The sequence below is a fragment of the Moschus berezovskii genome, chromosome 28 (genome assembly GCF_049115385.1).
Source record: "Moschus berezovskii isolate FMDL1 chromosome 28, NW_MosBer_1.0, whole genome shotgun sequence".
Classification (NCBI taxonomy): domain Eukaryota; kingdom Metazoa; phylum Chordata; class Mammalia; order Artiodactyla; family Moschidae; genus Moschus; species Moschus berezovskii.
Genome location: NC_142487.1, coordinates 11,641,865 through 11,657,956, shown reverse-complemented (window position 1 = coordinate 11,657,956; position 16,092 = coordinate 11,641,865). Strand labels below are relative to the sequence as shown.

The 16,092-nt window shown below is 54.6% G+C and overlaps 1 protein-coding gene across 4 annotated transcripts; it reads right to left on the bottom strand.

The window, feature by feature from the left end:
• Positions 1-1,290: 1,290 nt before the first annotated feature.
• Positions 1,291-12,904, bottom strand: CIDEA (cell death inducing DFFA like effector a). Of its 4 annotated transcripts, none has more exons than XM_055417231.2 (5): positions 12,788-12,904; positions 6,801-6,945; positions 5,805-5,951; positions 2,700-2,881; positions 1,291-1,973 (listed from the first exon to the last, which is right to left on the bottom strand). In XM_055417231.2, the coding sequence occupies exons 2-5, from the start codon at positions 6,930-6,932 to the stop codon at positions 1,826-1,828; spliced, it is 609 nt and encodes a 202-aa protein (XP_055273206.1). In that variant the 5' UTR covers positions 6,933-6,945; positions 12,788-12,904; the 3' UTR covers positions 1,291-1,825. The 4 variants fall into 4 exon arrangements, with proteins under 4 accessions (XP_055273206.1, XP_055273208.1, XP_055273207.1 ...); XM_055417233.2 differs by lacking the exon at positions 12,788-12,904 and adding an exon at positions 12,704-12,724; XM_055417232.2 differs by lacking the exon at positions 12,788-12,904 and adding an exon at positions 10,622-12,240.
• Between the last annotated feature and the right edge of the window lie 3,188 nt (positions 12,905-16,092).

Here is a 16,092-nt window from a genome sequence, read left to right as displayed (position 1 = left end):
TCCTTCCCCGGAGGGCTAGGGATCGCAAGGCTTTCCTATCGGGTGAACATCCCCCCCCACCCCCACTGCCCACTTCTGATGCAGCCGCCCCAGGCCACCCTCCCCACCATCTCATCTGGCTTCCGCTCAACAGAACAGCCGGCGAAGTGGTACCTCGAGGCCCCTAACTATTTTTATGCGGCCATCTGCATCCTGGGCCAGGTCTGGCGGGCAGCAGCAGCCCGAGGAATCCCACGGCAGGTGGTGACAGCCGGACAGCTGGGACCCGGCCCTGCCCGCGACCGTCCTGAGGATGCTGCAAGTGTGTCGAGAGGACCGCTCAGGGCGACGTGGTGTCCGGCCCCCTCCACCTCTGCAGCCCTGAGGCCGGTCTGGGCGCCGGGGTGGGGTGGGCTGAGGGGAGAGCACGCCCCCCCCACACACACCTCTCCTAGAACAGCCCGGGAGCCCTGGACGTGGAGAGGAAAGGGCGCTGAGTCAGGCGGCGGCTGAGTCAAGGCACCGGGCGCTGAGTGAAAATTCCTTTTTTGGAAGTGAGGCCGTCCCTTTCCTGGAGGCCGAATCCCCGGGAAGTGACGCCGTCTCACCCGCGGAGGCAACAGCGGCCCCTGGCGGAGGTGCTGGGAGCCGGGCGCAGTCTAGCCCCGGGAGCCCTGGGGACGCCCCTTCCGTCCGCCCGGACCGTGGGGAAGGGCTTCCAGCCGCGCTCCTTGTAAGGGAAGCGCGCGGCGAGCCCGCGGGCGGGGTGGCGTCTCCCATATCAGCGAGAAGGACGGGACCCTGAAATGCCTGCTTTTTTTTTTTTTTGCTGAGTTTGAAAAAAGAGGTTGTGCTTCCAGGAATACGGCGGCAATTCCTTTACCTCTGCTCCTCCCCCCATTGACCCCACCCCGGCCTGAGGTCCTGGCTGCCGGCCCGGCTGCTCCGCGTGTGAAGTGGAGAAAGGGTGGGAGTCAGGTCCGGTGGGCGGGGAGCAGGGGACGGAGGGGCTCCGGGATGCCATGGGAGGGTGGGGGCGGGGCACGAGTCCGGGCCCAGGGGCCTGACTGCGAGCGGGTCTGAGCTTCTGGGACGAGCCGTGGGTCTCCCACTGCCCTGAGCCTTCAGACAGGAGGGGGCTAGGCCTCCGCGCCAGCGGTTCTCAGGAGGAAAACCGCAGAATGAAGGCACCTGGCACGTGCGGGTCCCCTAGTCCAGCAGCCCCCCACCCCCACCCCCACCCCCACCCCATTTCTCCCGGGAGGCGAACTGCCCCCTCCCAAACCACGTGATGGGGCCTGGGGCCCCGCCTGACTCGGCCACGCCCACCCTGATCAGGACTCATTTCCAGCAGCTGCGTGTTCAGGAAAGGCTGGCAGAGCAGCTTATTCTCCGAAGACTGAGGCCCGCAGGCTTTCCGGTCTCTGGGCTCATTAGGAGCCCGGTTAAACCCCCAGTAACATCGGACCCTCCTGTTCCCGCGGCACCGGCTTCTGATAGAGACTTAAAAGTGATTGCCTTTGTTAGCGGAGAGTTTCTGGTTGATTCAGCGTCTGTGAAACTTCCTGAGATGAAGGAGACAGGAGGAAGAAGTATGTGTATCATAGCAGCTTTCCTGATGGGTTTATTGTGGAGCGGAAGGCACTGTGCAGCCCCTGGAATCCTGCCATCCTAGCCCCCACCGCAGGGACCACCACCCCAGGGACCCCCGCCCAGTCCCTGATAGTCGCTCAGGCCCCTTTTCTTTCCTGAGGATGTGATATGTGGTGGGAAGACAGCATTTTCCAAATTCATCCCCGAGAGGGACCGGCTGCGTCAAGGCTGGCTGACCTCCGAGGTGTGCCCTCTATCCACTCTTGATCCCTCTCCGAGGGCGCGAGCCAGGCACCGCCTGCTCCTCCGTTTCAGCCAGCACTTGGAGCATGTAGGTGCCCATGTGGACAAGACACTGGCCAGTCACCTGGGCAGCGTGAGACAGGAACCGCAGCAGGCTCCTGCAAGGGAGGGAGTCAGTGGTAACAGAACCATGTGTGCGCGTCCTCGTCGAGGTTTGGGGGCTACTCTGCACAACCAGGAGCATCCCTGATGCTCAGCAGTAAAGAATCTGCCTGCAGTGCAGGAGCCACAGGAGACTTGGGTTCAATCTCTGGGTCAGGAAGATCCCCTGGAGAAGGAACAGGTTATCCACTCCAGCATTCTTGGGCTTCCCTGGTGGCTCAGGCAGTAAAGAATCAGCCTGCAATGCTTGAGAACTGGGTTTGATCCCTGGATTGGGAAGCTCTCCTGGAGAAGGGCATGGTAACCCACTCCAGTATTCTTGCTTGGAGAATCCCATGGACAGAGGAACCTGGTGGGTTACAGTCTATGGGTTCACAAAATTTCGGACATGACTGAAACGACTTAGCACGCACAGCACAACCAGGTCAGAATTTCCTTGGGTCTGGATTTATCCCTCATTGCTGAGAAATAAGGTTTTAAATGCATGACCCTAGTTTTTAAAAGAAATTTGGTTCTTCTATTTCTTATACAGGGTTTTCATTCCATTTTGGACTTAATGGTCTTTAGAGAAAACTATGTGTTTTGGCTCAAGTCTCAGTTTTCTGAATAAGTCTGTGGTGTGACAAGTTTTTACGAAAACAAGAGTGCACGTCGGGCCAGGGCTCAAGGGGCTGAGGAAGGGCAGTAGCTGTGCCCAGACCCTGCCTTCCCGGGTGCATTACCTGAGCATGGCCTTGAACCCTGTGCAGTGGATGTCGTAGGACACGGAATACATCTCGTACATGGTGGCCTTCACATTGAGGCAGCCAATGACATCCTTGGGGCTCAGCTTGTACAGGTCGAAGGTGACTTTCGCGATGCCCCGTTTCTGAGGCGGCCGGCGGGCTGGGGTGTAGCTGCCAGCCTAAGGGTGGGGAGGGCAGAAGCTGCAGCACATCCCAGCTGCCACCTGCAGGGCCTGCAGTGCTGGGTTTACCTGTCTGCTTAAAATCTGAACATGAATAAGCTGCTAACTATTTGAGGAATGTTTTCAGCCAGTCAGGGTGTTTATGCAGCCACGGGGTCCAAGCCCATAAGAAGTGACCTCCTCCAGCAGCTCTCTTCAGGGACTGGGGGTGAGTGTGGTGTGGCCTCGGGGTCCAGGGCTCAGTGGACAGTTGTGTCAGTGATCTGTGGTGGACATGCACTCACCCTGGTCCCCCAAGGCCACGGCGGCCGCCTGGTGATGCGGATGGGCCCATGACAGCGTCACAGTCCACTTGACCAGTGGGCATACTATTCCATCATATGAGAGGTGGCCACGGAAAATGCCAGAATCCTATGGCCAACCAGGGCTGGTGTGAGGGCCGTCCCCTGATTTCTAGTTCCTGCCCTGGAGGAAGGCTGACCCCTTGGGGACACTTAGCAGACTCACTCTAAGTCCGCTTGAGACCCTTGGGGTTGGGAAAGGTCAGAGACCTCTGAAATCCCAGGTTTATAAACAGCATTTTCACATGGTCTTCCTGCAGAAGCGTTGAGAAAAAACAGGAGAGAACTGTCCCAGGGCCATGTCCCGGGCACACCTCTGGTGGGTTTGCTGCACACATGGTCCTGCAGTGCACAGGATTCAAACAGAGGAACGACTTTCATAAACCTCGGGACCTGGGAGTAGTTGGGGCTCTGAGTGTTAAATTCACTGACAAAAGTCTAGTAAATTTGAAGTTAAACTGTAAACTCCCCTAAAAGCACCTAAATCCTTGCTGGAGCCTCTCTTCTCTCCCCACCCCCCAACTTGGACACATGATGGTCCCAGCCCAGAAACTAACACATATGAGGTCCTGCTGCCCCGGAGGAGGTGCATCTATTGTTTAGGAAACGTTATTAAAAATTGACTCAAGGCAGGGGGTTTCTGACACAGCTCCTCTCTGAAGCATGAAAGGTTTGATCTCACTCTGCCAGCATCCTCGGTCTTGAGTCAGAATCGAGATGCCTCCCCAAACTCAGAATCTAACCATAGCGGCAGGGGGGTGAGGTGGGGTGGGTGGTTGGGGGGAAGAGTTTCATTATCCCCTCACCCCACCCCCAAGATGCCTCAGGGGGATTGACGGGCCCCAAAGCTTTGGACTGAGAAGGGAGACCCCTGGTGGATACTTCTGGGAAGTTCTGTCCAAGTCAAATCCAAGTGGCCTCACTGAGAAACTCCTACAATTGGGACAGGACCTCGGACCTCAGAAGGAAGGCAGTCCAGACACGTAGGATCACATGTAATACTCACATCAACCAGACTGTTACCAGATGGAGAAACATCCTGCCCCCAAGAACCATCACTTTGGTGCCACTCTTGTCCACTGCCTCCTGTCACCACCCTGACTTGTAGCTCAGTACCCACTGCTGTGCTCACCACATGGGGGCTTCAACCTGTTATGTGGCAACCGACTCCCCCACTAAGTAGAAGAGCATCTCCCAGAACAAACAGAAAAGACCCTTCCCTCTGAATTAGTGTCCCGGGGCTTCTAGGACCAATGGCCACAAGCTGAGTGAGAATATACACTGATACTCTTGACAGTTCTGGGGGTCGGAGATGCTGAATGAACTATGGGCTGTCCTGCTGGGGCTTCCTGTCCTGGCTCCAGAGTCGCCCGTGTCCTTCAGCCCCTGGCCCATCCTCCTGTCACTGCTCCCTGCTTCCGCCCTCACTGGCTCTCCTATGTCCTTCTTACAAGGACCTGTGATGACCACCCAACCAGGTAATCCAGGGTCATCACCCCTGTGAAGATCCTTAAGTCAATCACACCTGCCAACTCCCCTTTGCCATGTAAAGTGACAAGTTCCTGGGTTCTGGGGATGAGGATATGGGTCATGGGGGCTGGAGGGAGGAACCAGCTAGGTCATGAGCATCAGTGAATAATCTCTGTCCCTGATTTCTGTAAACTACACTCAGCTTGGGTGGTCTCAGACTCAGCAGACTCTAAAGACTCAGGGGGAAGCTTGAGGCCAGATGCTTGGGAGAGAGTGGTGGGTGGCCATCTGCCCAGCCTCCAGAAGCGCTGGGGTCACTGGCTGCCCAGAGGGGAGATGCCAACTTTGGCACCTGCTTCTGCCTCTGGATTCTGGTTCCCATAGAATGTTGGCCTCTGAGGATTTCCCCTTGTTGAAGGTCAGTTGTGTTAGTCGCTCAGTCATGTCCGACTCTTTGTGACCCCATAGACTATAGCCCACCAGGCTCCTCTGTCCATGGGATTCTCCAGGCAAGAACACTGGAGTGGGTTGCCATTCCCTTTTTCAGGGGATCTTTCTGACTCACGGATCAAAAACAGGTCTCCCACATTGCAGGCAGGTTCTTCACCATCTGAGCCACCAGGGAAGGTCAGTTAGGCATACAAAAAGATGTTTGAATATTATACTTTACATATTTAAGTGTTTTATGGTGCGAATGTTTTTCAAGATTTATAATCTATAGTTTTCTCAGAAATAAAACCCTTTATGCCACTTCTTTGCTTGTCTAACTCACTGTGTTTACACCCTCACATACCTCCCTAATTTCACCGGCTGTGTCATCTTACTGCCTCCCAAGGTCCAGATCAGATTCACACGCCCTAACGGGGTCTGCAGCTCCTCACTGGCCAAAGCCTGACCCTCAGAATTACTGGCTCTAAACCACACAGTCCAGGTTTGCAAAGATGCCAAGTTTCCTAGAAACACTTAGAAGCATCCCTGGAGGGCAGCAGATCCAGTTACCAGGTGAACACAGAGGAAGTATTCAGAAAGTGAGCCGGTCAACCCCAAGTGGGAACCCCACTTACCCAGGTGAGCAGCCTTCCCAGCTGCCGCCCAGATAACGCACTTACTGGTGTCCATTTCTGCCCCTGCTCCAGGACCATGAGGTGTGTGTTGTCCCCCAGGGTCTGGAAGAACTCCTCTGTGTCCACCACAGTGCCATCCTCCTCCAGCACCAAGGTGATCAGTTGGCTGGCGACCACCAGCGCATCCAGGGTCTAGGTCAGACGGAACACACCAGCGTCACCAGGTGAAGCAACTCTGTTTGGAGCCATCAGTGGCATCCATTAAGTTATGGTCCCCAAAGTGCTGGCTGACTTTAAGGATCTAAATGGTAAAGATGGACCTTGGCTGGTGTCTATAACTCAGACTTTGCTTGGAAAAGAGGAGTTGAAAAGTTGAATGGACCTAACTTCTTCAGAGGTTTCAACATCACGAGGTAAGGAGTTACAGTGAACCATATTCAGTTTCTAAAATGTTTCGCTTATTTGGACAAATAAAAAGAACGACCCTGTGTCCATGATGCTTACAGAGCCGTGTCTCTGTCGCTTCAGAGACAGCATGTTGGATGCTCAGGTCCTGTCTCTGGTGAAAGTCTACGATTCTTCCTTATTTGGTGATTGAGGACACTGTTTTAGATTATGAACAATTGGTCCCTGGCCTTTATAACCAAAACCAGATTTCTAAAGTTGTGCCTCCTACATTCTCCCTTATCAAGAAACTCAAGCTACATTATCAAATGATGGTTGTTTCTTTCTTATTTTTTAAAATTTATTTTTCTTTTCTTTTTGACCATACCACAGGGCTTGTGGGATCTTAGTTTCCTGACCAGGGATCAAACCCTGGCCCACAGCAGTGAAAGTTTGGAGTCCTTTCCAGTGGACCACCAAGGAATTCCCAATTAATGGCTATTTTGAGGGCTCTTGTCTCTGTACCTAAGTCCTGTATGGGACAGGGACACAGCAATGTTCCCTTTAACCCCAGCAGGCTCCCCCAAGCTCCCTGTCTTGCACTGATTTGTCCCTGAGACCCTGTGAGTTGGGGGCCGTCATGGCTGACAGGGGTACCTTGCTGAGCAGCTCCTGCAGGCTACTGGCCATCACCCCTCGGCGGCTGCTCCGGTCATGGTTGGAGACACGGAAGGGGCGAGCGGGATGCATGAGGGGTGTGAACAGCACCTTCTTTGTCTGCGACCCCATAAACGTCAGGGGCCTGGAACGGAAGGGTCAAGTGAAAGCCAACTGAGGTTAGTTTAAAGAAGAGTCTTTAAAGAGAGGTTTAAAGCACATGGAAACAAGACAAGGTTAATATTTGCACCTTAAGAAAGGAAGTCAATGGGGATGATTAAAAATTGTGTACTTGATATCCAAGAAACAAACAAATATGTAAAATTAACAAACACAGTATCATCACACCTGTCTTACCAGAACATTCAAAGCCCTTGTGGTAACTGAGGGGAGAGGTGAAGGCACCAAACTCAAAGGAGAAATAAGGATAATATTCTGCAAATGTTGGTTTTAGAGTTGAAAAGCCTAAGTAAATGATTTCTTGAGGCCATGGAGCAGCTGAACAGACTTAAAGAATCAGGTACACACACAGTTATAGATTTGTACAGTAAGACTGAGGAAGAAATGGCTATCCACCCAGTCTTCTTGCCCGGAAAATTCCATGGACAGAGAAGCTTGGCATGCTACAGTCCATGGAGTCACACTGAGTGGGACATGACTGAGCAATGAACACTTTCACTTTCATACACACCTCTGCATATGTCATTTATCTATCTATATTTCATATCTCCAACTAGACTGGACTTTCCTTACAGACAAAGGTGACAACCTCGACTTGTGACTGGCATCTACAGTGCAGGCAGGGGGCAGTCTTCTGGGGCTGAGCCCACACCCTGTGGGATCAGACAATGTCTCTGGGTAGATGGGGTTGAGACTGAGCTGAATCCCCGGGCACCCCACCGGCATCTTAGACATGCCTGGTGCTGTGTGGGAAGCCCCTCCCCAACCCTGATATCCCAGAACCTGTGCCACAGCCTCTTTACCCAGACTGCCAGCAAGGATTTGGTCTGAAGCTTATTTGGCTGGCATCAGGCTTGTGCCTTGTGACTGAAGGCATCTAAGCACCTGCCATGGCCAGCAGCATGCTGGCTTTTAAAATACATCAACTAATTTCATTACAACCTTACAAGGAAAGTATTACCCTATTTCTCAGGTAAGAAAGTCAAGGCTCAGAGTGATTTCTCAAGGTCACCTAGTTAATAAAGAATCTTTCTGAACTTCATCTTAAGCAATAAACATCAACTGGAGCTGGTGAGGGAGAGCTGCCCACCAGGAGGACAGCCCTGGCTCCTCTCCAGGGTCACCACCCAGCCTGTGTCCAGCACAACAGCTGCAAGGGGACTGGGCCTGGTCACTGGTCCCTACGCAGCTCTCCTCCAGACCAAGGCCAGCCCAGTGAGGGAGTCCAGGCCTGAGCCAACCCAGTGGAGGGCCTGGCACATGGCCTCCGGACCTCTGCCCCCATTCCAGGGATTACACAGGCTCCTCAGTTACACAACACAACGACCAGGGGCCCACGTCTGCCAGGGTGATGCTGCAGGGAAGTTGCTTGGTGCCCTCCCTCCTGGGGAACCCGGTAAACAGGGCAATGAGGGTAATCCACATGATGCTTTACAGCTGGAATCCAGCTCTGTTCTCAACCTGATGGAAAACGAGTCTGCTGTAAGGAGCAAAGAAAGGAATAGGTTCACTGCATGATCAGGACACAAGCTCACATCACAGCCGAGTGTGGGGGGTGGTGCTCAGGGCAGAGGGAAGGGTCACCAGCGTTGGGGTGGGGGGAATGCCCTTCCCACCCTCCCGCCCCCTGGTGAAACTCTCCTCTAGTGCAGAAGAGCCCGGGGCCTGACAGTAAGAGCCTCCCTCCCCCCAGAGCCATTCCTTTGTTCCTGGGAACCGAGAGGCTCAGGCTCAACCAGAGAAATAGCAGGACAAAGTTCACGTCTCAGAACCCGGCCCCGGGCCCCAGGGGATCAGTGAACACTGTGGGCCCGACAGCTCTGACCCAGTTAGTCAGGGCCCAAATCTCCTCATCTCTGCAGATGCTTGCACCTCTGTGAGCACCAGTGATCTGCTGACCTCGCTCTGCAATCACAAAGCCCTCATTGTTTTCTAACTTCTGACCAGATAAGCGCTGGCCTCCCTCCTCACTGCTCTGAGATCGCCAGTTGTGATAAAGGAGGACGTCCAGTTATTGCTGTCCTTAGACCTTACGTTTCCCAACCAAGAACTGGGTCAGTGTTGAGAAAAGGCTTAGGTACACCTAACTGGCTCAACCAACACCAGGTACCTACTCTGCCCCAGCTAAGTGGACAGCGGGCTCAACCAGCCACATGAACAAGGCAACACATTAATCCAACTCAGTCTGGTCCTCTTAGTGGGATCATTTGTGTCACTGGCCATCAAACAGCCCCGCCCTCCCAACCCCCCAACCTCCTACAGTGACGTTGTCCCAGAAGCACTGAGAAGTCTTAGAATCCAGCTTCTGGTGACACGTCATGTTGGCCACCCTCTAATCCCCAGTAAGGTGCAGGTGATCACATGAAACAGGAAGGGGAAAGGCTCAGGACATGGAAAAACAAGGAAACAGGTTTTTCAAGGAAATAATATTGTTTCAGGGAAATCAAGATAAGAGAAGTCAGACTTCATGGAAGGTTCTTGAAAACTGTGGAGAGGCACAGGTCCCAGAACTGAGGGGACAGGGAAGTGTACCTTTTCCTGGAGGGACTGAGGAGACCTTAACACTCACAGGTGGGAAATAAAGCAACAGGCACTGGCTGACCACGGATGTGAACTCCACTGCAGTGGAGCAAAGCTGGGCCTCCAGGTCATAAGATGGCGTCTTTCTAGGCTACCCTCTGAACTGCTTATTCTAGAAGTGCTGGGGGAGAGCAGGGGGCCCAGGAACAGGTTGTCGGGTGGACACGGAGGGTCCACGGGAAGTGATAAAGCTCAGACAGATCCTATGCCCACAGTCAGATGATAGGACAGTGCTGGAAGGGAAGTGCGACCCCAGGTGTGGGATGGCAGAGAAGGGACAGGCCTTGGAAAGCATCCATCAGGCCTGGCGGGGCCTCCAAGAATTGCAGGGACAGCAGGTGAGGGACAGTTTTTGGGGGTGTGGGGGTCTCACTGTGGCAGGAAGCAGAGCAATGTTGGCCCCAAAGAGGCTTCCTGCCCTCCAGCGATGCCTGGCCAGTGACAAGCAACACATGGGACATGGGGCCCCACCAGGAGCTCCCTGGTGGGACTGGGGCCACTACTGTGCCTTGAGCTCTGCCACCGCCCCCCCATTCTGGGAAAAAATGGTTGGCTAGAAAGCATATCCAGCACAAGGCCGTGAAGTCTCTGTACACTTTGAATGTTATTAACATCAGAGTTTAGACCACAAAGGAGTAAGCATCAGTAACCATAGAAAAGTCAATTCCTCCCTTGCATCACCTACAAGACTGGTCAAATTTGTCCCAAAGGGCAGCTATTCAAAACCTAGAGTTCCTTGTTCAAGGAAAGAGGACCAAACAGCTACTCTGCACAAAATGTGACAGAGATGAGCTCTGTAACTATCTCAGTGTGCGTGTTATCGCTGCCAGGACACAAAGTCAGAGCAGGCTGTGTCTGCAACAACACACACACTGTAGGGATGGACATCCTGGGCATCCAGAGCCGAGGCAGGAGACCCTGGGTTGCTTCCATTACCACCAAGGCCTCCTGATCACAGACAATGAACAAACTGACACTGAGTTAAGATCATTGCTTACCCACCTCTAATGTTAAAAAAAAAAAAAATTAGATTCTTGCCTTGACAACATGCAGATACTTACTAACAAAAGACAGAGTTAGGAAAACTCTACCAGGACCACTGAGAGGCGACAGAAGTCCAGCAGTCACCTTGCCTGCCAGGGGGTCTCGTGCAGCCTGGATATAGCTTTAAGGAAGGCAGAGGATGAAAGTTTTCCTTTTAGCAAGTGTTACAGGTGGGCAGAAGCAGGTGGGGTCCAATGAATCAAAGCAGCTCAGTGTGGAAGCAGGACCTGGAGACAGTGTGTCCCCAGAATGGTCCTCTGCCCAGAGACCCGCACTCAGGGCTGGCTAAGAAGATCAGTCCTTCCCCATGAGATCATCTGCACAGTAACTGTGCAGAAGCAAGACTTCAGAAGCAAGTCCTTCTTCCTCACATAGACCTTTTGGGTTTGGGATCGTGCTGTCCGGTCAGGTGCAAGGGCAGGGGCAGCCTTAAATCTTGCAGGTCTTGCCTTATCCTCCAGTTCCAGGCCACACCAGCCAGGAACTGGTGCTCCTGTTGTCCTCACAACTTGGCCCACCAGCTCAGTGCCCAGAGGAGGACCTTGGAGAGGTCCTTGGGAGAAACGTTCGGAGGATGCATTCCAAACTGTCAGCGTTTGTTACCCCAGGAGTGGGATTGGGGGTGGGGGAGAGTTGTGAGTGGAGTTGGAGGAAGAGGAAGAAACCAGGAAAACCCCAGGGCCCTTCCTTTAGGCCTAAACAACATGAGTGAAGAGGCATGAAAAAGTCCGTTTCTCACCTTCCTGGGGTCCCAATTTTAAAGAGACAGCCCCAGCCAGACAGCTCCCCTTCCATTGTGGCAGCTTTCTAACCCTGGGAATGGCAGGAAGCCCCCTAAGGACCCAGGTTCAGAAGTTCACAGATCACATTACCCCCTCACCCACCCAATTCCTCCACCCCAGTCACCTGGGAAAACCTGCATTTATATGTACACCTATGGCTGATTCATGCTGCTATCTGACACAAAACAGCAAAATTCTGTAAAGCAATTATCCTTCAATTAAAAAAAAAAAGCACTTAAGGGCTTCTCCGCGCCTTTTGACGATCTTCAGAGAAGCATGACCCTCCCTTACATCTACAGTCACTGCCACCAGGATCGTCAGGATTTTACAGAGGAGGAGTGGGTTGGGTTTTTGGACGTTAAGACGAACCCAAGAAGGAAAAGTGATGCGGGGCCTCGGTCACCGTGCGTGTGAGGCGGGCGAGGAGGCTCCGGAGTCCGCAGGCCCCTCTACCACTGCCGCTCATCCCCAGCCCCAGCGGCAGCGTCACTGCTTCCCCCCAAACTCCGCCGTACAAACCCGGGAGCTCAGCCAGCGCCATCAGGTAGCGCCGGAGCCCGCGCGGCCCTGAGGGCCCAGCGTCCCACCGGCGCCCCTCGTCTCGCCCTGGCTCCCGTCACGGTCGGGGACCCGGAGCAGCCTGGCCCCGCGAGCGCCGGGGGTCTCCTGGGTCCCGCTTCGTCTGCTCCCGCGGCGGCAAGAGATGCGGCTCAGGCACTCACCACGGTCACCTGTTCCCGGAGCCCGCGCACCTGGGGCCGCACCTGGCGCTGGGGGCGGCCGGAGACCTGGGAAGGGACGCGCGCGGGCTGCGGGCGCAGGGCCGCGCAGAGGGACGCGGGACGCAGAGGGACACGGGGCTAAGGGGCTCAGGGGGGCGGGGAGACGAGGGGTCCCGAGGCGGCGGGGGCGCCAGGGGGATGCGAGGCGCCGGGGGCGCAGGCCAGCGCGGCACTCGCCTGAGCAGGGCTCCGGCGCAGTCCCGGGCCGTCTCCATCGCTCAGCCTGGTCAGTCCCTGCCCGGCCGGCCTCCCGGCGCTCCGGCCCCTTAAAGCGCCACCGCTCGCCCCGCCCAGGTCCACGCCCCTCGGGCTGCGGAGCTTTGATCCCAACAGCCGTTCCACCGCCAACCCCGGAGCCCAGCCGTCCCCGGGCCTTCGAGGGTCGCCGGTCGGCCTGTCGGATGGGTCAGTGGGGACATCGCCACGCCGGCAGCGCAGCCTCTGAAGTGGAGGGGCGGGTGCGGCCCAGGATGCGGGACGCGGGACATGGGAAGGGATGGATGCGCAGGTACCCCGCTTTCGGAAGCGGTCAGACCTCAGAGGGGCCGGGCTGTCAGCTGTTCCGACTCTTAATTGCGAAGCCGACTCTCTAGAGCGGGTCGGGGGGTGGGGCACTGACTCTGACCCTTCGGAAGGAGAATCCGGGCCGACGCTGTCCAGCGCCGCCTGCGCTCGGGGTGACTGGCCCCGTCGGCGCGCTGCCCGCCGGGCCGCGAGGAGCCGGCTCCCAGAGCGCTGTCGCCTGACCTCTGCCTCGGTCCCCGGACTCACGTGACCTGCACAGCTGGCCTTGCTGCCCGAGTTCCCCCTCCTCCTCCCCCGTCTCAGAGACAAACACACGTCCTGCCCCGAGGCTCATGGTGTCACCGAGAGGAGTGTGAGGCCAAAAGCAATCTCCTTCCAGAGTCCTGGGCTCTCCGGGTCCTGCGGGGATCCAGCCTGGGTGGGCAACGTGGGGTTTGGGCCCAGAGCCCCAGCTGGACCCCGCCCTCTGCCAATTGCCTGAATGCTGTATACCCCACCCCCAACTCATGTACTGACCTTCTAATGGCCACTGTGCTAGCTTTAGAAGGTGGGCCTGGGTGGGGGGTGGGTGCTTGGGTTATGGGGCTAGTTACCCCATGGATGGGGTTACTGTCCTTATAAAAGACCTCCCTCACCCCTTCTGCCTCCTGAGGACACAGGGAAGGAAGGGATGGTCTGCCTTGAACCAGGAGGCGCTGTCACCAGAACCGGGCCCTGCTGGTCCAGATCTGGGGCTTCCAGCCTCCAGAACCTTGGGCAATAAAACTCTGTTGTTCATAATAAACCATCGGTATCCAGCACTCTATCAGAGCAGCCCCACCAGACTGGGCACACAGCTTGACAATGAGATAGTGGGTCCAGTCAGTTCAATTCAACTCGCCTCTAAACGAATGTTTTATTGCAAAAAATTTCAAATATAAAGACTTATAGAAAGAACATGCCAAGAGCATCTTTATACCCAGTGCCTGGATTCAGCCACCCTTTAATATTTTGACATAATTGCTTTTTTAGCTACATTTTTATTTGAACCCCAAATGCTTCAACGTGCATCTCTGAAGAAACCAGAACTTTGTTACACATAATAGTGATGTTTCCTCTCCTAAAGAAATAAAAATGACTCCCAGCTGCACCGTCTACAATCGAGCTCCTGACCCTGGGATCACTGTCGCCTTGTGCAAATACACGGCCTCCATGCCTGAGGTCCAGCTGAGTTGGGCCCAGGCTGGAGTAGCGAGGGTCAGGTTCACAAGAGCCTCATACATGGAACCAATCAGGCAGCGGGTGCGGCTCATTGACTCAATCCTGGGCCCTCGAGGGTGAAGGCTTGTTAGTGAGCGAATGAGTGAACAAGATGCCGTGGCAGCAGCAACACATGAAGGCCTATTACAAAGGGGGCAAAGTTGTGGATTCCACCTTAAAGTGCCCTGGAAGGGACTTAGGAGCTGTGGCCAGGTGAGGGCTGTGGGCTATGTGTGGTAGGGGCTGTTCTGTGCTGTTTCAGGAAGGGCAGAGGCACACCAGGATGCAGGGGGTGTGGGGGGATCTGGAGGAGCCAGGGCCAGGGAGTGCCCACCGGGCAGCCACATCGGGGAGAATCTGCACAGCAGTGCCATGGACGGGGCCTCACCCCACTCACACCTACGGTCCAGTGGCAGACGAGGAAGGCAGGTCCAGGAGCTGGGCAGGCTTCTCTGTGTAGTCCGAATTCCATACACAGAAGAAACACAGGATGGGTGGAGCTGGCCCTGGGTGCCAGCCCTGCCGCTGGCTGGGGTGAGACCCTGAACTGGCCATCCCGTCTGCCTGGGGCCTGGCTGGGAGACAGCAGGTGAGGCTGTATGTAAGGCCACAGGGGCAGGAGCTCGTGCAACAGCCCTCAGTCGAGACAACTGTCTCCCTAACTGGACTAGGAGCAGAAGTCCCCCTCTTCCCGACCGGACTTTGCGACCTCACGGAGTCTGTGTAGCCGGCGTGAAGACCCCGGGGTTGACTTACAACTCATGCCCATGATACTCCCTGAGACCTTGGAGCAGCGGTTCTCAGCCTTTGGGGCTCAAGACCCTTAAATATAGTATCAATGCAAACGGCAGCATCTCCTCAGAAATGCCTATACCCAGGCCCTCTGAGGGGTCCACGGGCCGAGGAGCCCCTCTTTAGGGACCAGGATTTATCTGCCCCTTACCCCCGGGCCTGCCCCCCCAAACTCTGCCCCTGCCTGACTCTTCTCTCCCTGTGGTTGTGTCATTCCTGGGCATGGACATTTCCTTTTCTTCCAAATGTAGGAACAAAGGTGATGTGCTTTTCTGCTGACTTCTCTGCAGAGAAAGGGCCCAGAGAAGACTGTGTTTTGGGGCTAATTCCTGGTCTTTCCCAAGTGGGCAGAAGGGCAGAGCAGAGCTGGGCCAGCACCACCACAACACGTGTACACAAACTGGTGCCGGGATGCTTCCCACAAAGGTTTCAGCAAAACTTTAACTCTGTAAGTAAAACACAAACACCTTGTCATTGTGAGGTGTTTATATTAAAACCTTACAGATAAGGTGAGGTCTTCCCAGACCACTGTCACCAATTCTGCCTGCCTTCTCACTTGACCTGAGTCCTGCCATGGGATTATTTCTATGTGGTTAAATACATACATGAGTGTCACTGCGTGTGGTCTGTTTACACAGATGGTACTGTATTAAACATATTATTATATGCAATGTTGTGCTTCACAGTCTCAGTCATGTCTAATGCACACTGATCAACTTCAGACTCTGCATACACACTCTGCAACACTGCATACACATCACAGCACGTAGATAACATGCTGTATTCAGTATTTCCCCTCACCGAATATTGAGCACTTTCCCTTTGTTCATGTGTATAAACAGCACTGAACTAAGCACATGTCTTTCCAAGGTCGGGCAGCCCAAGCCTGTCTGCAGCATGGGCCAGACAGAAAGGACTAGTGTGAAAGAACTGTTTCGACTGTTCAGGAGGATTTATTAATACATTAGAGAAGTCAATGGAGTCCGTGTTTGCAGCTCTCACTTTGTGAATTCCTAAACACTCACTGGGCTTTCCAGGCCGCTCTAGTGGTAAAGAACCCTCCTGCCAATGCAGGAGATGTAAGAGAGGCAGATTGGATCCCTGGGTCGGGAAGATCCCCTGGAGGAGGGCATGGCAACCCACTCCAGTGTTCTTGCCTGGAGAATCTCAGTACTGAGAAGCCTGGTGGTGGGCTACAGTCTCCATAGGGTTGCAAAGAAATTGAACATGACTGAAGCTACTTAGCACGCACGCATGCAAGCATTCATTAAAAGATGTGTTTTGATTTAGTGGTCAAGAATTCAGAAAGAGGGCAGCTTTCGTGAAAAACGAAATTGTGTTAATGGGCCTCAACTGCTCTGCGTCGTT

Coding starts and splice junctions, on each gene's coding strand:
- CIDEA (XM_055417230.2), bottom strand. CDS start 12,383: ATGGAGACGGCCCGGGACTGCGCCGGAGCCCTGCTCAG. Junction 5,952..6,800: donor TGCAGGAGCTGCTCAGCAAG/GTACCCCTGTCA, acceptor CGTCTGACCTAG/ACCCTGGATGCGCTGGTGGT. Junction 1,974..2,699: donor GGGTTCAAGGCCATGCTCAG/GTAATGCACCCG, acceptor CCTCCCTTGCAG/GAGCCTGCTGCGGTTCCTGT.